This window comes from Hylaeus volcanicus, chromosome 6 (genome assembly GCF_026283585.1).
Source record: "Hylaeus volcanicus isolate JK05 chromosome 6, UHH_iyHylVolc1.0_haploid, whole genome shotgun sequence".
Classification (NCBI taxonomy): domain Eukaryota; kingdom Metazoa; phylum Arthropoda; class Insecta; order Hymenoptera; family Colletidae; genus Hylaeus; species Hylaeus volcanicus.
In genome coordinates, this window is record NC_071981.1 from 5,939,830 (window position 1) to 5,963,124 (window position 23,295).

General features: G+C 40.1%; 1 protein-coding gene across 9 annotated transcripts in view; it reads right to left on the reverse strand.

Moving 5' to 3' along the window:
- Nucleotides 1–23,295, reverse strand: part of LOC128878469 (POU domain, class 6, transcription factor 1) — a 280,305-nt gene that overhangs the window by 36,879 nt on the left and 220,131 nt on the right. For all 9 annotated transcript variants that reach the window (XM_054126698.1, XM_054126695.1, XM_054126692.1 and 6 more), the window contains one exon: nt 175–349. In XM_054126698.1, coding sequence (XP_053982673.1) covers nt 175–349 — 175 coding nt within the window. The remainder of the gene's footprint in view (nt 1–174; nt 350–23,295) is intronic.

Genomic DNA, 23,295 nt, shown 5'->3' on the forward strand with positions numbered 1-23,295 from the left:
AAAAAATAATGGAATTGCTAGTTTGTATTTAATATCATCTAATAAGTATTGAACGAGTTTGTTTATTTTTATTATATTTTATTTTTATTTAATATTTTATTCTTTTTTGTTTATTTTTATTATACTCTTTTATTATAATTCTGAGTTCTAGTTTCTACAGGTGATCTCACTCACTTGTCCCATTCAGATGTTCCTGGACTGATGCACCCTTCGCTTGGTGAAGGTTTTCAGGCGAGGGACTGTGTCCCTTCTTCCGCGAGTTCTTCATGTCGTCCAGCATCATCTGATGTTCATGGAGCGTGCCTGCGGTGGCTGGCTCAGGGCTGCCAACGCTACTCCTGTCGCTATCCTGTAACAAACCAACGTTCGAATTGTTAACCAGGCGTGCAAATCATATTACATGCTATTATAATAATTATTTCATAGCTACTTTGGAATATTTTCTAAATATATTTAGAATAAATCACACCAGTGATAAATTAATATTTATTGAAGTTCTTCGATTTAAAGAATTTTTTTTAATTAATATTCCATGGGAGTTGGTCCAAGAAAGAGGTCCACCATACTGTTTATGGTGGCTCATGAAAAACAAAGTTTAACTCATTCACTACTAGAGAAATTTACAGCGTTTTGCTTTGGTACGCTAAGATATATTGGGTTGTCCGGAAAGTCCATGTCGATTTTTGGTAGGTGGTACAAGTTTGAATATGTCGAAATGGTTGAAAACAAATAACATGCATACATCCCTTAAAAGGTGGAAAAGTTGTAGAACAAAAATTCATGTATATTTATTATGCCTTTGAATTTTTCTTAGAAATTGGCACGAACTTTCTGGACAACCTAATAATAAAGACGTGTAACCTAGATTATTATTCTAATAATAAAAAATAACATTAAATTCGTTATTTTAAAAAGAACGTTTTTTAAAATCTTATAAACTTCTCCCTAAAATAATTGCAATCAATTTGAACTGCTCGATATTTCATTGAATGGTTTAAGACTTATCATCCATAGTGATTCTATCCTACCAGTTTCAATCTCCACGTATCGTATTTATCGGACCAGTTTCAAGACCATTGGCAACCCAGCGAGCCTTTGTAAACCTTCGCAATGGTACGCACAATAAAAAGTAATCGGTAACTCGTACGCCAATATATCGCGAACGCGGAATGATTGAACCCCCTCCCCGAACGTACACCCACAATCATGCGTCGGTTAATTTGCGATATCGTCGGCAGCACAATAGAAAAATTGCACGCGAATTATTTATGTTTATACAATATAGCGGCGATACGCCGAAACGCAAGGAAACGAGTCTGCAATTTTTCGACGGTGTTTCATTAAGCTTAAAATTGTATTATCGGCGGTGGGACGCGGGATTTCGGTTAACGAGCTTCGTTCGGCCGAGGAATCGCCGACATAAACTCGACCGATCGAGGAAAATGGAAGCTTTATTACCGCGTGCGATGTTACGAATGGCTGTCCTTGGATGCCGGATAAAACACTAACGAGCGGTCAATCTGTCGAGGGTGTGTACGTGCCCGACTCGGGCCAGAATCCGAATGAATTTTCCTCATCGCTTGGATCGAGCAGGCCCATTTTTCGGGGTTTTCCATCTCCTGACCGGTAATCCCAACGAAAAGATGCGCACGGAGTCTCGAGAACGCGCGAATTCCTGTCTCGGAGCCGCACGGCTTTGGGGATTACACCCCTCGACACGCGATCAAGGCCATAGGTGAGCATCCGAGGCCAAGTTTTGGAAGTACTTTACTCAGAAGTGCTTATGGGATGCACTACAGCTCGCTTACGCTTCTAATATTTGTTTATTATTGTCGATGTACGTCCTTTTATAAATTATTCTTAACTTAGAGTGTAGGTAAAAATATAATTAAATGTCGTAAGGTACTCGATTTATTGAAATTTAATATTCCAAAAAGCTACTTAGAAACAATAATATTTTCTGTACGACTCTTAAATTCCTCTCCTAAATTATTCTTAACTCAAATTTTAGATAGAAATACAATTAAGGAACTTTTGTATACACGAACTGACAGTTTTTCCGGACTTTTCTATTAGATTGGTGCAAAAGAAATTGGGGTTTTTAATCTTTAGCTTTAAATGACCATAACTCTTTTTATAATAAACTTTATTAATCAAAATAAGAACCATTAGAATCAACATATATTTTCCAATGATGCCGTTTTTCGCATCATCGTTGTTTTTGCAGATTCTAAGCTTCACAATTATGTATACAATGCCAATATTTATTTTAAAATGTATTAAAATTTCAAACGGTAAAGTTTGACAATGTGAAAACCACGATTCCTTTTGCACCAACCTAGTCCTTTTAACTTCTAGGAAAACAGTAATAGGGGTGAGTTTATTTCATGTATCCCTAACTCAGGTTTATCCAAAAAGGGAAGCAATACAGTGCCATCTATGTCCCTTTTAAAATTCTCTCGCTAATTATATACAATTTCATAATGTACTATTTTTTTAAGATCATGTATCAGCAGTGTTAATGTACCAGACAGCTAAGTAACCAATTTCAGTGTTGTATCTCATTAATTATCCCCTTTGAGCGTTTCCTTCAAGTTCGATCAGATCTGAGAACTAATTTGGCGGTTTCTATTTGTTTCCAAGAAAAGAGACAGTACCTAGCCGATCGCCAGAGGCATCGCGCTGTTTGCTTCTCCCCACATTGCTCTATCTCATGTCTCTTCGAGCAAACATGTGAACACTCGATCTCTCGAATGGAAACAAACTGACATTCAACATTGGGCTCGAAATATTTTCTCTTACCGAATATGATCCTACGGAGATCCTAAACGCGTTGGCCAATCCGCATCTGTATCATTATGTTACCCCCAAATTTTGGAAATTTCATATTTTAATTAACAATGACGATTATAACATTGTTATGGGGTTTAGTTTAAGTTTAGAGAGGATTATTATAATTTGTCAAGCATTAGATTTTCATACATTCTCATATTCAATACCAGATGTTTCGAATACATTTGAAATCATTTTTAAAAAGAATATCCTCTTTGTGATTCTCCCATTTTCACTAAGGAATGAAATAAATTGATTCTGAAGATGAAACGTTAAAGAAAATAAATCTGCATTGGATTCGTGAATTTAACGAAATTGCAAAAATAAGTACTAGTTTAAGTGCAACAAAAATAAGTTTCAGTTGATTAGAAACAAAGTGAGAGGCTCATATAAATTTTCACGATTTATTTCACGAAATAATTAAAAAGAAACAAAAATCCTATGCGTTGCGCTCCGTGCTGAGGTAGAATGAGACAATGGTCAGACACGCGCGTATCGTTACAGCTATGCATACGACAGGGAGACAACCGGTTTCAACAATTTTGTAATTGATATTATAAAAGTTTCCTTAAAAGTATTCTGTTTATTATTTCTTAAATAATATCTAGACATTGTAGCTTAGTTGTTAATAATTAAAAAGAAACAAAACTGGCAATATTCAAACGATCTAAATGTCACGTGAAAGTCAACATATTGAACCTCGATGGATTCATTTTTTAAAAATCTACTAGGCTACTATTAATTAATATTCATATTTCTATGCTGCTCTTTTTGAATCACACATTCGTTAGCCACATTCTTAATTAATTTCTCTACGATACCACCCCGAAAGAGTTATAATGGCCTCATTGTTCTACGACAGCACCGCAGTTTTCCCGATAAGCCTTCGTGTAATCTACTTTTAAACTGTTGTTGAACTTGGGGCTAGTCGAAGTCGAACGTTCTGCGAAAGCGTAGAAAGGAAACAAAGACGGCAAGTGATACAATATCGCACCGGTTGTCCTATGGAACACCATGTGAAGTACAGCACAGAAAGTTCGCTTGATATTGCGTTCGGTTGTTTCACGAAGGTCAGCTCCCCTCGCTCCCCGCCAGAAGTTTCGACTTTCTACCCGTTTAAGGACTCCGCGAACACAACCGCTGGACTCGGAACTACCTCAAGGGGCTTCGATAAACATCCCCAAACTTTCGATGACACTCGACCGGAGCCTCCGAGCACGTTTAAATTTTAAAATCTTCGATCTGCGTCGGGACTGATGTAATTATATGCGTAATCTACTCGACGGAATAATTTTTGCTTCGAAGCACACGAGTGGATCTGTATGTATACAAATAGTTCAAGCTGGAAGCTATGAAACTCTTATAAATAGAACGGAAGTTATCAGAATATAAATGCATTACTTGCAATTGGAAAAATGATAAAATTCCACAACGAGTGGGCACTTCAAAAAATTTTCAGAAGATTCAAAATTTAAAGGGGTGTGGTAAATGATACAAAATTAGGAGATTCGAAGATTTGAAAGTTCAAAGAATTAAGGACTCATTCAAAGCAGTTGATTTTTGGTTGTGACTTGTAGGACACTCTGTAGGGGGATCTAGAAAAATTAAAAATTTAAAGGAGTGTGACCTACCCCAGACCAACTGTTGATAACTTAATAAACATATCAAAAATTCAAAGGTATTCGGAAGATATGATGCTAATTGATTCCATTATAAACATATATATACATGAATATATATTTATAAATATTAAATATTATATATATATATATTTTTTTTTTAATTGAATGATAGCTTTAATGCTTTCAACAATGTTTAAAAAATACATATATCATATGTATATACATATATGTATATATTATTCAAAATTTGTGTTGGAAACATCAAAACTCCCATTCAATTCAAGAAAAAAATATCTTTAATAAATATAAAGGGTGCGAATACTTCTGAGACTGCCTGCAAATATATTACTCGAATCAGATACAACTCGCAATTGAAAACGCTAATAATTGAATTCCACTCCAAGGGTGTCCTCAAAAAAATCTTCCGTGGCTGTGAACTGCGACGTCTGGATAACAGTGCTCTAATCGATCGCGTGAAGTAGTCCTTTCCGTTCGTTAAAAAAATAGAATGCTGGCAAGTGCGCGCGATTTGTTCCTTTTTCCTTAGCGGCCGAAATCAATCGAACAGGCGCGCAAAGGTTTTATCACGGCCTCGCAATCATTCTCGCCAAAATGCTCAATTATACGCGCCCGGTTCGTTAACGTACCGCGCTTTTTATTGCGGCACCACGTTTAACGCTGAAAATTGATTAATAATCATTCACGGTCCAACTGGCCGACGTTAAAATGCTTCGCTACGAAATAATGGCGGTAGACACATCGCCAGGGAGGGCTGCGAGCTGAAAAAAAAAAGGAAGGAGACGAACAATGAAAACTGCGCGACGAATCATCGACGAATGTAGAAAAATCACGCGGGCGGCGCGGCGAACGCTTCCGTTTCGAGGCTGGCGCTAATAAAGCTTCCGGTTTCCTCGATCGTCGCCGTTTACGAGGCGGAAGGACAAGGTCGAAAATTATTTTGTTCAGAGTCCATCGTCAGATGGGGCACCTGGAGGAACGAAGAGAAACTCTGTGAAGTTTAGAGAGTTTTAACCTCTTCAGGGATGATTTTTCTTCACGCTTTTCTTGTATCTTTGACTCTATATAATATTGGACTGGAGATAACATTATCAATGCAGCCAAACAAAAAAATTGTTATTCGTCTTGCAGTGAATAAGTTTTTACCATATTTTTGTTGTTTTTATTATTGACAGTAATTACAATTGTACAACTGCTAACTTGTCACTAGTTGAACACAAATTTGAAATTGCCTTCATCAGAAGACCATATTTAATAGTACACAAAACAGAATTCAAATAAACATGAACAAGAATTAACAAGACACTACACATTTTAAAATATACGTTCAAATGTTAAATAGTATTTATAATTATTGTTAGATGTATATCTTATTTACAAAGGACAAAAATTTCCAAATAAATATAAACAAGAATTGACGAGACACTACAACCTTCTCAAAATATACGTTTGATGTTAAATAGTATTTATAATTATTGTTAGATGTAAGAAGTAGTTATTCTAACCATAAGTCCTTCTGTATTTGTTTTAATTGTATTATGACTCACACATATATATATATAAATGTTGAACATGTCGTTAATGGTATACAAGCTAATGCGACAATAAATAAATAATAATAAATTCAAGAAAGGACGTCATAGATAGTGAATCTATTTTTAAAATTTTGTTGAAGCAGCAATGGCTGAAATCATTCTGATTCAAGTATTCCCAATTTATTCAAAAAACGAAACGGTGCATCTATGTCTCCCCCTTCCAAAATCCTCCCCTAAAAGAAGACCTACGAATTGCACCTTTCCAAAAATCAGAATTCCCCACCACTTTCTCCCCCAAAAACCGCCCCCTTGCTCCCTCTATTTCTAAACACCTGTACAATGCCTCCTCGAATTCTAAATTCGAACGATCACCCTTTACGAATTAGACGCTTCCTTTAAACCATGCGTGGATCGATACCAAGCGAAACGATATAAACGACCAAGTGATCCGTAAACAGCATTAAACAAGGAATATCACGGGGTAGAAGTCGGCGTAACTGGCGTAATTGCGACTCCTTTGTTCGGTTCTCGCGCGCGCGGAGGGAAAACGTAAACCGAACGGGGAAACGAGCGCGTAAAGCAAGGAGCGGGAACAGGGAAGGGGTGGGTGAAGGGGGTGAAAAAAAAGCATGGCATGTATTAATCATTCGTCCCGGTATATTCCCCGCGCTTTCGTGCCCCCGCGCGATATATAATTCATGCATATTTACGGGATGCCGGAGGAATAATTAACGAACGGCAGCGCATTAAGGCGCGTCCCTGTGTGTACGTACGTGCACGTACAGTCGCCTTCTTAGAAGACAATCTAAATTATAATAAATCGATGGAGTACGCACGGGCCACGGCGATGCTTTGCTCCCCCTTCTCCCCTGTTCCCGCGAGTTTCTGCGTTGTATATCGATGGGCGACGGTGTACCGAGTAATGTTATCCCGACGCGGCCTCTTTGCATAATGGCATGGAAATATGCCGGAACGTGTATCGCCATAGTTGGATACAGATTAAGCGTGTTAGAGCTTCGACACCACCGGCTAATTCACGAAAAAGGAGCCCGCCCGGTGGGTTTCGGCCATGAATAAATCCGGCGAGAAGCTTCCTGGACCAGCGTACAAGTCGGACACGTGATTTTCTAACCAACTCGGTGGAACCGTTAACGGTTGAAGATTAGGGGAGGTTGGAACTGATAACGGGGGGTGGCAATTGAGGTTTTTGTATTTGGAGGGTTAGGAGACTTTTAGTTTGATTTTTGAGGATACGTTGTGAGGGGATTTAGGAAAGTTAAAAATTTTAAAGGGTGGTGGAAGATGATACAAAATTAGGAGATTAGAAGAGTTGAAAGTTTGAAGAAGTAAGAACTCGTTTAAAGCAGTTGATTTTCTGTTGTGACTTGTAGGACACTCTGTAGGAGAATTTAAAAAATATTAAATTTAAGGGGTTGTGAAAGGTAATATAATATTAGGAGATTCAAAGATTTGAAAGTTTAAAAAGAATTAAGGACTCGCTCAAAGCAGTTGATTTTTCGTTGTGACTTGTAGAACACTCTGTAGGAGAATCTACAAAAATTCAAAATTTAAGGGAATGTGGAAAATGATACAAAATTAGGAAATTCGAATATATGAAAGTTTACTAAACAAAAATGGAAATGTGGGGATATTTTGGTTGACAAAGAATTAAGGGCTCAAAGTTGAAAATTTGAAGGGGTGTGGAAAATCATACAAAATTAGGAAATTCGAGTATATGGAAGTTCAGTACAAAAAAATAGAAATGTGTTGATATTTTGGTTGACAAAGTATTAAGGGCTTAAAGTTGAAAATTTAAAGGGTTGTGAAAAATGATACAAAATTAGGAAATTCGAATATATGAATATATAAATTCGAAGATATTTTGGTTGGCAAAGAGTTAAAGACTCATAACTTCCAAATTTAAAGAAACGCGGAAGGTGATCAAAAATGAGATTCGAAGATTCAAGTGTACACTATAGATAAAAATCTATTTGAAGTTCATTCGCTGAAGAATAAAGTACTACGTAAGAATGATTCCAGTACGCGAACGGTCACTTTTCCGGGGTTGCGAAGGGGGCCAGAGAGCGCGCGTTATAATTTCGAATTTTCGTCAGTCTCACAATGGAAGCCGACGGTGGCCACCGCCATTGGTCCGGGCATTTCATTGCATAAAAAATAGATAAAGCCCGGTCGATAGGTAACGAACGAAAATAGGAGGCGCAGTGGCCACGGCGGTAGTTCAATTTTTTTTTTCCACGCAAATTCGTAAACGGCTATACCGTCGGTATGGTCACCCCATATTAAATGGACGAGGCGAGGGGGATTAGTTGAATGCACAGACCCGGCCATTTTGCTTGTAAAAGTGCGCCCCGATATATAGTAAGCCCTAGAAACGTATGTTTACGGGCTTTCGGCATTTCGCATAAATTAATCAGCCAACGAACCCCTTGCGCAAATACGAGCGACGTATATATGCCGGGGCTCGATGGCCGGCACGCAACTGGTCGCCTTTCTTTTTTGCCACCGGAAATGCGCGAATCTTCGACCCGGGTCGAACGAAATTTCCGTCGGATCCAAATGAAACAGCTGCTAGAAGAAGGCTCGTCGTAAAATATTAATGCGATGAGGATTTTTATTTTAGGTCGTTCCAATACTGAAGGAAATCTTAGCTTTTCCATAAATAGTAATCTATTTAAATAGTAATTTACTGTGCAAAAGTGACCATTGTAGAAAATGAAATGGTCCGAAAGGGGGTGAGTAAAATTTTATTCGAAACATGAAGACTAAATAAAGAATTTTCTTCGTATACAATGAAGAAATTAATCCAAGTTTGGTAAATGAAACGTTAACATTATGAATATATGCATTATAATAAATTAGTGATATTGAAAAAGAACTATTAATAAAATATATTTGCTAATGCAACATACACATATCGAAACACAAATGACATAATTGATATCAATAGTTTCGCAAATATGACTTCTTCTTCAAACATGACTGTAAACCTTCAATTATTCTTCAATGTAAAAAATATTGAATCTTACCTTTCCCATAACGATGTCTTTTTATTTTCATTTCGTTGCTTTCAATCATCCTGTATTAATTACCAAGTCTAATTTCCTATGTATATTTTATTTTTAATTTCCAAGTGATCAATCTCCATTCACATACTTTTGTAATTGTATTTATATTCCTTGTTTCTCTTTCAACTCTGTAAAAGTAATTCCATTGTGCCATTTCCAATTTAATTTGGAAAATTAGGCTTCTAACGGTTGAACACAAAAAACTTAAATTACCTACTCAGAAGAATACGTTGAATTTGCAGTACAGTTAGTTTTCTACAAACCCCCCAATTCACGTAATTATTCGATAAGTCTTTCATCCCATTAGTCAGTGGCGAACGTAATGAGTTTTCATTCGAGGTGGAAAGTAAAACAGTTCGTTGAATCCACGTATGGACAATTCACGGCGTCCTCTAACTGACTTAATTACTCTTTCTAATTATTCCCCCATTCACCTTCGTATTTTGGCAGGAATTTCGAATTTCGTTAACACGTCCACTCGTTTTAATTACCTCAGAATAAACTTCTCACTCCAAGTGTCTCTACACTCAGCCGTACACACACATACACTCGCACACAGCTGAACGGAAAGAGTGTGAAAACAAAGCTGTGGCCTAATATATATTTTTAGCGTCTCCATTTACTTCTGCGGAATCCATGTACACGGTAATCGATTTCTGCTAAATTTGCTGAGCGAGAAGTTTTCTCGAATACGTATTTTCAGTCGAATCGTCCGCTGTCCAAATCCTCGAACGTAACATTTTATCCCTAATTTTATCCCTAATTTTATCCCTAATTTTATCCCTAATTGGAATTACGTATGTGTAACGATAACAATCTAAAAATTGCAAAAGATAAAAATAAAAGCTGTAAGAATGTTAAAATTTGAAGACTAACTCTGATTAACTATCTTTGCTCTTTTTACTGTTGTGTGTATCTTTTCCCTGTCTGTATTTTAAATTTATATTATTATAAGGATTCTTGTACATAGAAATAGATTTGACGTAATTGCAGACTTGACAAGCTATCTACAGTAAATTCAATCGTTTTATCTCTAATTAAATTTACGTATGTATAACAATTATGATTTAAAAATTGCAAAAGATGAAAATGAAAGCTATAAGAATATTAAAATTTGAAGACTAACTCTGATTAACTATCTTTGTTCTTTCTACTGTTGTGTGAATTTTTTTCCGTCTAAATTTTAAATTTATACCATCACAAGAATTTTCTTCCTCTGTTCTTGCATTACCTCCCTTCATGTTCCTAATGTAGTAAATTCAGTTATTCGAGAAAACCTTATGACACTGTTTATGACGTTTTTGTAGATATGTTACTGATTTTATTTTGTACGAAACAGTGTACGATGGTATAAAATAGTTTCTTTTGGATTCGAAAAGGCTCTGAACTATATTTATCTGGAAGATTGAAAACAAGTATTTAGAATTATTTAAAGGGTAGGTGGAGAATGCAACAGGCCTTGTGGTTGTTAATCCATGAACCTACGTACATATTAATATTATTATTATTTTTATTTCTTATTTCTTATTAATTTCCTATTAAACTCAACAACTACAAACCCCGTCGCATCCACCCACCTACCCCCAATACTCTTCCTCAACCATCCCCACAAATATCCATCAAACAACCCTTTCAAATCCAAAAGAAACCATTGTATCCCATCGCGCCCTGTTTCTTTCCCATCCATCCACCATTACACCCTCACCCCGCTCACAAAATCAAAACCAAATCAGCAAACGCATCAACGTAAAAATCACACCCCTCTCCGGTAGTGCTAGAAAAGTTCTCTTGCGCCCCTGAATAGAAGTAATTACCTTCCACGCTCTCGAACGGTAATTAATACCTACCCCTCGCGTCGGAAGCACTTGGAGAGAGCGAGCCACGCGCGGGCCACCCCCGATGGGCGATCACTGTGGGGTGGTTGCGTCGAGCGTCAACGACAACGGACGAGGTAAAATGACAACGCTTTAAATTTGCGCGGGAAGGATCGCGCTCGTTGGTCGGGTAGCGAGCAGTAAAAAATCGTTAGCCTGCCTACACGGGCCATCTCGCTAATGCGAAAAACCGTGCCGCAGCGTTCTCTGGTCGAGAGGGACCCGATCCGATCGCTCGGCGGGGTGGCGGCGGGGTGGCGGCGGGGGCGGGACACCGACCGAGGGGTGGGCAGCGCGGGATCAACCAGGGGTGGAGTGCAGAAAAAAAAAGTAGGTACGTAAAAACGCGCGAGCGGAAAAAGGGCGGCGTCGCGCGAGCAGGGGGGCGGGGGTGGTCCGCGAGAAAGGGGTTTGGATACACGGTCGTTCGGAAATGCAACAATAAACATTACTTATCGGCGCGGGAGCCTTTAACAATGCGGATACGACGAGAAGCGGCCTCCGCGGTCCGGGGAGCGCAAAAGCGCAAGTTGCCTCTCTCTGTGTGTGTTTTCTTTTTTTGTTTTTGCAATAAAGTCATTTCGAGGCGTTTGAGTTATGGGTAATTCGTGCGGAACGCGCGCGGCCAGCGCCGCGGGTCCCGGCACCATTGATTAGTATTAATGACTTAGCTGCACTCATTTCGCTCGAATAAAAGTAATTGGATTTGGCTTCGACCCCGCGGACCCGCGCCAGCGGTGCCTGGCGTCGGTGGCGTCGGCGGCGTCGGCGGTAGCGTCGGCGCAACGAAAACGACGCCCGGCGTGTAAAAATACATTAATATCTGTTTGCGCTTAATAAACGATAGCCGCGCTGACTTCAGACTAATGGCCGTATTCCGGAATCGGTAATACGCGTTTTTATGTTTCTTTCTATACAGCGCGCAGCTACGTCCGGACCGGTTTCCACCTACGTTTATTATCGCCTATCTTTCGGTTCGATCGATTCACCGCTCTCGTTTTTTTCTCTTTTTTTTTTTTTATTCACGTTTGCGCGTTTTAAAAGGCTTGGCTTAGATTTTTTCCGGTTCCGCCCCCGGTCAGGGGTTGCGATAAGTTTTCCTGGACGCGACTTCGGTGGACTTGTTAACTGCTGCAATGCTAACGGTTAGGTTCGTACGTTGGACAAGTGTGAGCGTCGAAGCAGTAGGGATGATAAGATTTGTAAAAAATTGAAGAGGACTTTTGCGAAGTGTGGAGAATTAAATATTATTTAGTGGAAAAATTTATATTATCACAAGAATCCTTGTACATAGAAATATATTAGGGAGACTGGAAAGTAATGTCGTTTTATTCATTAAAATCAAACATACTTTTAATGCATTTCTATTTTTAATTAATTATATAATCGCCCTCGTTATCAAAAGCCTTTTTCAATCTAGTGTGCAGATTTTCAATACCAGATCGATGTAAATCAATAAGCTGATGAATGATAAACAAGTATTTAAAATTCAAAAACGACATTATTTTCCAGTCCACCTAATATTTGACGTAATTGCAGACTTGACAAGTTATCTACAGTAAATTCAATCGTTTTATCCCTAATTAACTTTACGAGTTGGGATAAGGTTGTTTCTTGTTTTTGCGTTTTGAGGCCTTTGCGAAAGATGCTTGAGTATTTTGTATTTTCATAAAGTGGTATGGAATATTACGCAGGGTTGACTAGTATTTATATTTATATTTAACAAAAAGAATAAACTACAGAAATGATTTAATAGTGAAAATATTTATAGTGACTGAAAGCTGGGAGAAGATCGTAGAAAAAGAGGATATCCACATTTAAATAATTAACTTGAAGAGCAGAACCCTCGCAGAACAATAAATGGCACGAACCTAATGTGGCAAGACCTAATACATTGCAAATATTTTTGTATAAAAGCAATAGGAACCGTAAGACTTCTACAAAAATCAGGAACATCTTCATAGAGTACATTAAATATTATTCAGTGGAATGTGTCAGTCGCATAAGTATTCGTACTCCCTATGTCTACTAGGAATTTGTCTAAATTAAATAATAAATTTGTTTCCTCAAATAAATTTTTCATTAAGAGTATGTAAACGTGTAGAATATATTTATGTACATACTTCTAAAGAAATATTTATTTGAAAAGATCAAACCTGTCATTTAGACAAGTTCTTCAAATAAACGTAAAAGACATAAATACTTGAGGGACTGACTGTATGTGTTCCTTATTGTGTTGAGGATTTTGCGAAAGATGATTGAGTATTTTATACTTTTGTCAAATATAGATGGTCCGTAATTTTACACTGGTCGAGGGTAGCGATAAGACTAAAGTCGTCAGACCTAACCTAGACCTACTCAAGAAAACTTGGTTAGATCTGGGTTAGGTCTGACGACTTTGGTGGGCTTATTAACTGCTGCAATAATAACAGTCAGGTTTGTACAATAAAATAGGGATAATAAGACTTTTAAAAAAATTAGAAAGGACCTCTCCATAGTGTAAATTAAATACATGACTGGGCTGTGGATCATTCTAACTATTAGGTTGTCCCAAAAGTTTCTTTCGTAATTTGCACTGAATTATTTTGTGCGCTAGTGTTTATATAAATAAACAATCTAATTTCTTAGATGTTGATGTTGCAACAGTAATGAAGAAATTCAATAATGTAACATTAGACACCCTAATACAATCCACGATCCGGATAATTCGTTATTCCCTTTCAATTCGTAGAAGTGTAACTAACCACCAAAGTTAAAATACAATAATTTTAAATTCCCATCAAATCAAAAGCAGAATTGCTTCTAATTCTTGAAGGTGACAACCTAATACGTGTTCCTTATTGTTGTGTGTCGAAGCCATCGCAAAAGATGCTTCAGAATTTCGCACAAACTTTGAGGCTGATGGCAATCAAACTTGGCGTGAAATTAAATACAATTTCCCAAATACTTAGAACGTGCAGACGCCTCTTTAAAACTCCCCATCCCCAAGTGACAAAAATAGCCCCTTTTCGACAGCAGTCCACCCTCCCCTCGCCGTGACATCCCCCGGTGAGTCGGACATCTCGACCATCGACGGCGTAATTTCCAGGAGAGCAAATCGCGCGTCGCGTCGGGCGAACGGAACGCTCGTAAACATACACGGGGGCCTGGACGAACCCTTTTCCGCGTATCCTGCGCGCACCCTTCCGCGCCAGGCCAGGCCGACTCGGGTGGAACATTAATATCGCGAAATGAAGCTCATTTGCATATAAATAAGGCGGTGGTGGGGCACGGGCGGCGCGGCAAGGGACACCAGGATGAACCACCCTTTTCCTACGTTCGTTCCCCCCATCCCCCTCTAACCGTGCGCCCCTCTCGGTCTGTCTGTCTGTCGTTCTCTGTTCCTCTTTGGAGAAACCCCACCCTGGACTAATTACACTTACAGACAAAGCAGCCTGTGCCGAGGGGTCGGTCGACTCTCTCGGTTCGTCTGTCTTTCTCCACCTCTTCGTCAACCACCCCTCACCAACCCCCCAAACCCCCCAAACCACCCCCCTACCGCCCACCGAGTGTGTCTTCGTCCTTCTCACACGTGCCGGCCTCCTGCTCCCGATAACAACGGTTCGCAATGACCACGTGATAATTGCAACCCCCGCGGAGAGCACGTCCCCGTTAGGATACCCCCGTTAGGTCGTCGAGGAAATTCATCGTTTCCTCGCACCCGCTTCCCTCTGGATGGCCACGGATAATCCTTAATCCCGATCAATGGAGTATTCGTGACGGGGTTACGCGGTGAGTTAAAAGTGTCTTGGTGGGTCTGTTACGTCGTGATACGGACCTTGTTAATGGGCTTTCGGCTTCTTTATTTTTTTTTTACTTTCTCTCCGTCCGTTACTCTTTGTCGTCGACGCTCCCGGCTCGACTTCCGTGGGCTCTACGTTCGGCGTTTCCGGAGATGGGACCGGGGGGAAATTATTTCTGGTCACTGGATGCGTCAATGAGGAAGAAGGATGTAAGGTGAAATTAACGAAGTGGTCGCGGTTAATCGTTGTGTTGATGAGGTTATGTATGTTGGGAGAAGAGAAGATGATTATTAGAATTTTCAGTGGGAGACTACGAGATTAGGTAGAGATTAGGAAGTATAGATTAAGGGGTTCCTGAAAGGAGTTTTAAATTAATGTGTCAATTTTGTCAAATTCCATTCGGTGGATGGTTTGTGATGAAATGGAGTTTTGAAGCCAATCGCACAAAATTCTCAATACTCGATAAGAAAAGTTTAGATTCTTAGTGGAGTACAGTTACTTATTAGTTAGTATTACTAACTTAGTAATGATTTTGAATATTTTTAGAAAAAGCATCTACCGCTGTCCACGCGGTGTAATATTACAGCAAAGTCATATTCTCGGTTATTGCTTGAACAAATATTGTTAATAATTAATGTAACTATTATCAGAACAATCCTTCGTTGCGAATAATATCGAGCTAATGGCTGCGAACTTGTAAAGTGTAAAGTGCAAAAGTATAAAGTGTAAAGTGTAAGGTGAGATTAGATTTAAATTAGAAACCTTACATCATGTATATACATATTTACAATTACAAGTTTATTTGGAAAACATGAAACATTCATTTAAATTAGACAAATTTCGTTAATGATCTGGATGGTACTTATGGAACTGATTGTATATATGTACTTTTATTTATAAAGTAAAAATAGAACGCCCTTTATATATGTATAACTAGCTGCATGCCGCGTATCATATCGTAGGAATTTGGATTTATTTTAATGCGATATTATAGAACTTCGAAATATACAACATTTTTTGTCTTTTTTCGTTACTTTCGTTTCGTCTCATCAAAGATGCACGCCTCGCAGTATTTGTAGATAGATGTGTCTCGGACTCCGCGACAAAAATATACGATTCACCAGACGAAACGGATTTGTATATATCATGCAAACTTTGAGAGTTCTCTTTTGGGTAGACGCAGCCACCTAGCGGTCGGGAGCGGTAGTTAGGGAGTAGGCTCAGAGCGCTCGACATATTCTTACATACGTAATTTTACACGGATCTAATACCATTTTTCTTAAAATACCATAGCCTATATTACTCCAGATAAAGCAAGGAAGCTACTGTTAATATTTGGTATCAATCGGTTAAATACTTTTCGAAATTTTGGTGTCAAAACAAACAAACGCTGTATAATACCATAATAAAGATAAAAATAAGATAAGTTAAGATTACAATTATTATTTCCTGAGCCTTCTGGATCTACAGAAGCTTCTCTCCCTCTCATTCCTCTGCAAACCTTTTGCTCCGAAATCGTCAACCCCAAATAGGAGCAACCGAAAGAGAGAATTGTTGTCCAGAACTCCGCCACGAATCGGAAGGAACAGGCGCGACGATAAGGGGATATTATAACCTCACCTCTGAATCGTCTCGAAAACTGGATATACCACGAGCCACCAAGAATCCGTAATTTTCACTCGAGAGTTAGCCTTAATCTGCGCCCGCTATCTACCCAGCGGGTTCCCTTATCAGCGACCCCGGTCCGATCCAGTTATGGTAATCGTGCGGTTCGAAAACGTACACCGTCGCGTCCCACCGAAATTTCCGCGTTCGCTAGGATGCCGAAAACTGGACGATAATGCGGCCGGTTGTCCTCGCTCGTGTCGCGGGCGGATAATGACCGATTTATCGCAACGAGTAAGAGCGCGGCAGCGGGGCAGACAGACCCCCGTCAAGCCTCCAACGGGTTAAATTAACAACAGACAAGCCACTTGAAACATTACCGAGGCTTCCTAGCCGGAGCAAGCCGAGGGTAGGCTCCTACTACCTTACTCAACATAAATTAGGGCCGATAGAAAGGGTAGATTGCAGAATGTTGAGTGTATAACGACCGACGCTCTGTCGGTGGCTTATGTCTCGAGCATCCGCGGCTCGCGTCTTACTCTTGCGGCACACGCGAGCACGAAAAATCTCCCCCGGGCACACGCCAACTGCATTCTAATGCGCTGTTCCGAACTTGTTCGCCACCCCAAAGGGCCTAGATTATCGAGTACACGCCGCGGCAATCGTATGGACGAGTTTCAATTTGTCGCTGGTAGGGAGGATTAGGGGTTGGTGCTCGAAACGAAGGTGGAAGCAATTCCTTGGTAAGTTGGGAAGAGGAGTAGCTTGTTTTTTAGAGGAGGGAGATAGAAACAGATTTGATAGGAATTTAAAATTATTGTGAGTTAACTTTGGTGGTTAGTTAATTGATGAGATCGTGAATAGTCTTTTGCGCATCTACCTTGCGCACCGCGCGGTGCTAGTTCTCCTACGACTCAAAGCGCGACAAACGACCACGCAAACACATCGATCAACAAATTCGCAGATGTTTTGCGTTCCTAATACAGAATACTAACAAAAATAATAAAATTCTAAATTCTAATTCATCCCAAATTTCTATCCCCAGGCAGAATATAAAAATCACAAAATACATTTTGAAATATCAATATCATAAATATGTACTGTATAAAATAAAAATTCTCATAATTCGGATTAGAAGCCAGCAATAGAATCCATACTGACGCGAATTCGCGTCAGCAGTCGGGAACACGTTGATACCAACATGTAATAATAACACAGAAATTCACGTGAAACAACGAACGAATCCGAAACTGTGTATGGATATAGACCGTTCGATATCAAACGTGTGCCTATTCTTGTACTACGTCACCGGATGACGCAAAATAATTGATCCTAGGACCGCGTAACCGCGAAACGATATTATTTAGAAGTTCCCCGGCGCTGCATTCGTTGATAGGGGAAACGAGGATGGGTGAGGGGGGGGGGGTGGAAGTTGGACCAACTTCGTTTCGATTCTCCCCAATCAGAGCGAGCGCGGTTTCACGGTGGAAGTTATGGAGCGTAATTACAGAATAGACGACCGTGGTCCCCCTTGCCCCCCTCCCACTCCTCTCGTGCATTATCGCGACGGGTTTCTTATAATTTTCGCGAACGACGGTGTCCGAGTAGTCGTTAGAACGCATTTCCGAGAAAACGGTATCTGGATATAATGAAGGATCCATTTACAAGTAAGATTCAACCAGCGACTTCATTACCCACGATTTTACCTCCGGCCGTGCTCTCTCTCCCCCCTCCCTCGGCATTCGTAATGAGCGATGGTCATTCATTTTAATATCCATTAAATGCAAATACCGCCCCGGCGCAAACGTTTACTCCTATTTCGAATTATTTCGCTGACTCGCCCGTAATTAAGCTTTTCGAAGGGACTCGGTGGAAAACATTACCTACGGAGGAGTCGTTACCGGTAACGATTCCTCCCCCCCCCTCGCCCCCCTTGCAGTTTTCCCGTCCACACCTGGTCCCCACCGATCGACTTACTTTTCCACCCGATCCTGCTCGAGGTGCACGACCACCTCGTAACGTCACTCACCGTGACGATTTTCGTGCGCGATAGCTAGGAATTTTGAAATTTAAGACGGACCCGGGAATGTGATAAAGAAATATAACAGGCGGCACCGAAAACGAAAACGAACGATTCGGTCTTATCTTCGTTCGCAGCCTTTAAAATATTCATAAATTCTCGGGTTAATAACGCTGCTTTTATAATCATTTTATTAAAACTGATACTCGGCCACGTTGACGTTAAGTTCGCCCGAGCGATTTCCATATCGCGTTGAAGTGCCCGAACCCCCCCTCAAGCGAGATGGAACGATAGTATCGCGGTATTTTACGAATTATAATTAAAATGAGTCGGTAATTACTTGGAGAAAGAGAGAAACGAGGGAATTTTTTTGTTGGAGAATTGAACAACGAAGGGGGAAGAAGTTCAAGAGGGTGGAGGGTGGAAGTGGAGTAGATCAAGAAACATGTGTATGAAAGTTTGTGAACCGAGTTTATAGAAAATTTATATTTTTTTCTGAGGATTATCGGAATTGGAATGATATAACCGAATTAAAATTGAGTGAAGTCAAAGGGGTTATAAGATTATTGTATTGGGCCAACAGCTATGAATAGGTACACTTAATTTTTGATTTTACATTCTACAATTAGAAATATCTGATACATTCATGAAACTCTCCTGGTGGAAACATAAACGCTTAAAAGATGGCTCATTTTATCTACCGCTACTAACGCAGATGTATTAAAAAAATTGTATCCAGACACTGCACGCAATATTCGACAAAAACTTTCTGGACAGAAAATCATCCCCTACCTAATGAACAACAAAAAAAAAGAAAAAAAAATCAGAAAAATGGAGATGGAGCACAGTATATCATTAGTAATGATTAGATTGCGAATCTTCAAGCATTTATAGAAAATTTAAATGTGCAAGAACCTACAAAATGCAAACAATATACAAGAATATAGAAAAGATTGAAAGTAAAGTTTCTGCCACAATATTTACAGAATAAAATAAATTCAGTTTCAATTTTTATAGGCACGCACAAGATTTTAATTCGCATAAAGATCCGCAGTCTAATAATAATACATCCACCATGATTACGCTTACAGGACTTATTATCTTTTTGAAAAATATAATCCCAAAGCCTCTTTCAGAAAATTATAACGATATACCGTGCTCGTCTCCATTTTTCTGCTTTTCATTTCCTTTTGTTATTATATCTGATAACTAGACTGCGGATATTTATGCAAAATAAAATCTTCGGGAACGTGCCTACAAAAATTGAACCTAAATAGGAATTGATTTTATTCTGCAAATATTATAACATGAATTTTACTTTCAATCCTTTTTTTAGTCTTGCATATTGCTTGTATTTTGTAGTTTCTTGCACATTCAAATTTCCCATAAATGCACAAAGATCCGCGGTCTACTGATAACTGATTACTTAAATCCGCCTCTCCCCTCAAGATCTCCACCCTGTCCCAAAACCACCCCCTCGATATTCCTCTCGAATCAACCCAAAGGCCCGGCAGGTGCACGCGAACGTCTCGCAGCCCATCAACGAGATACTTCGCAGCAGACGTTCTTCGTAAGCGGACATCTTAATGCCCGCGAGTCGTAAACAGCGCGGACGTGACGTAAATCTATTCGTAGCGTCGTTGTTTAGCTCGGTCTTTGCTGGAAGAAGGTGGGGTGGTTGGCGGTCGGTTGAAAGAGCAAAGGGGTGAGAGGATCGCGCTCCGCGAACGAAAGGATGAGATGGCAAGGAGGGAGGGGTGGTTGGGGCGAGAGAATCGGAGGTGGGTCGACCGATGTATGAATATACATGACCTTACCACCAACCCTTACACCGCAACGGGGCTCTGCTTACATTATTGTATATCTAATTCCGCGAATGGTTCTCAAAATTCGCCGTTCGCCACGACCCCTCTCCGATGACGTATCTTCATCACGTGCACACGAAACATTGAGAATCACTGCTGGGCTCACGACATTATGCAGGCAGTCTACATATTATACATTCGGACTGGGATTCAATTAAGTTTGGTTAAACCACCCCCTCCCTCTTGTCCTGGTCGTCCTTCCGCACCCCCAGGTCCACCCCCTCCCTCCCGCCCCGTGCACCCTCGCCATTCAACTCGGTGATTCCCTCCGTCGGGTTCCTTTCTCTCTTCCTGGCCCCGTTTCGTCCCTTTTCCTCTTTCCGTCGGGCGTCGCGGCGCCCGGAGGTGTTCCGAATCCGTGTACCGCTGAGACGATTCGTTCCGCGGTTTTCGGAAACGTTCCGGGCTAGTCTCGTTCGAATTACTGTGGTCTGCCGCGGCTTCGATAGGCGTATAACCCTCCCCCCTCATGGTACCGAGTGGTGGAAGGATTGGAACGTAGGCGAACCGGATTCTGGGAACCGCTGTCCACGATTGCAGGACCATTGGATCATTTGATCGGTCACGGGGATTTTTGGGAGCCGGCGCCCGCGGCCGAATGCGACGATTAAAACGGACAACCGCGAGAGAATTAAAGTCCTATCGATCTTTCGGGGATTTTGCCCACTTTGTTTGGGGCTTCTGGCGAATCGGTCACGGGGTATACGGGTCAATGTTGTCTTCTGTTTTTGGTTTATTACTTGTAAACATCGGAGTGGACCGATAGGTGCAATTACAGAATAAAAAAACAGTAATGGACTTCTTAACAGGCCTGCATCGAACTTTTTCTTCATTAGAGGGGAATTTTGAAGTTGTACCGTCCGATTTATAGGGTAATTTGAGCTGTTCTTTGCGCAAAAATCGATTAACTCCATAAAACAATAACTTAAGAAATGCGATGAAATAATGTCCATTGTTTCTTAAAATTCCCTTTATAATTCCAATGCAGTACTGTGGAATGCATAAATATAGATGTAGCTTTTATTTAACGGCATACAAAATTAATATTTTGAGTGACTGGTGGAGTTGATCGGTTTGTGCAGCGAACGGGTCATTTGAGACCCACGAATTGAATTTAGCAGAAAGAGCTTCATACAAGATTCATAGCAAAGAGCTACTATTTCCTAAAACCAGCAAAACCGGAAATGTCTGAAGAATATGGTTTTATAATGTAAATTTTAACCCCAACTTTCTATATACACATGTTCGTGAATGTTTAACTTGCTTTTCAATATAATTACAAGTAAATAACGGGAGTATTGTGTAACGCATGTAACTCTTTACGTTTCCAGTCGTAACATGCAACCGAGATGAGCTATTGCAACATATGATTATGTCAGCCACGTAAAAGTAATACGAACACCTTTTAGGTTGCATGCGTTTGTGTATTCTTTAACATATGTTCCGAAATCCGTTAAGGGCCATCAGAGGGATCCACTCGTCAGTGGCTGAAATAATATCGTCGAACAGCTGGCCGGGTTCTATATCACCTTCGTCATAAATCCCTGGCAACGTTTGACGTTGTTTGACGCTGTTCAATAATCGATTGGCATGTAAAGCTTCGACAATAACGTTAATTGTCAAACATCAAGTACTGACGGTGAAACTATTCAAGATTTGTTGGCTATTGTTTGATGCATTCATTTAAGAACAGATGTTTGAACGTGGGTGGTATAATCAAACAGACGAAGTCAAACATGTATCATTGAGAATTAAGTCACATGTGCTGATTACTTTTATTCTGTATTGTGAAAAATTTGCTTTTCAACCACGAGTGTCTTTCATTCAATCAAAACACAATCCATGTCAAGCAGTAACACATGGAATTTTCTTGGAATCTTCTTGTGTATTTTTTAACAAATTTTTCTGTTTGTGTGCTTCAATCACAATGGGAAAAGTAATTTTTCTTCAACCACAAGTTGCATTCATACAATTAAAACTCAGCCAAACCACGTCAAACAGCATGGAATCTTCTAAATGGTTATTTCTTGTCCTTTTCTACGTTCGACGCTCGACTCAAGCCAAATTAAAGTAAACACAGAATAGAAACCTTGACTGGATAAATGCAATGTTTGGGTCCCGATTTTTTTGCACTTATCCAGTCTTTACTGTATACAGTCAGTCCCATAATTATTCGTACTCTCCATGTCTATATGAAGAAATTTGTTTAAATTAAATTGTAGGTTTGATATTTCCAAGTGTATGTTTTTATAAATATGTTGATATATATTTATATACATGCTTATCCATATACATATTTACAATGAAAAATTAATTTGGTACTATCAAAACTATTATTTCATATACTCAAACTTCTTCAATCTACATAAAAGGTACGAATGTTTATGAGCTTGACCATATATATTTGCACCCATGCCCAATCTCACAGATTCGCCCACATTTCCATACTCCAACAAACGCACCTAAACATCCAATCCATCAATAACCCAAAAACATCAAACTTTCCAAAACGTTTGTCCCCTCATACCTCCGCACAAAACACGCAACCACTTCGAGGCATCCTCGCGAGGTGTCGATCAATTCCGCAAACAAATCCTTCCCCCGAAATTTCGAAAACAATATTCCTCGGGTTCGTCGGTCGAGGTGGCCGGTACTTTTTAATTATCTCGCCCCCCGGTTCTCGACGAGGCTACGTTTACTTTATCAATATTTCCCCGCCCCCTCTTCGTCCCGCAAAAAAAATCCTTACCGCTCGCGTCGGAGCAACCCTTTCCCGTCGTTTACTCGCGCGCGCTACAGCTGGATAGGTAATTAGCGAGGGCCCCACGTGGCGCACCAGCGACGTTGTATAAACGCGCGCCACGGTATTGGTCGATGCGTGAGCGCGTGTGCCGAGGGGCACCGATAGACGGAACGCTCGAAGGGGTCGACGTCGACCAGAAGGTAATGGTCGTAGAGGGACGAAGAAGACCGCACGAAGAGCGAGGGGAAGATGCATCGAGACGGAGCGAGACGATCGGCAGACTGCACAGAAGGGACGGCAGTGTGGGAGGGGG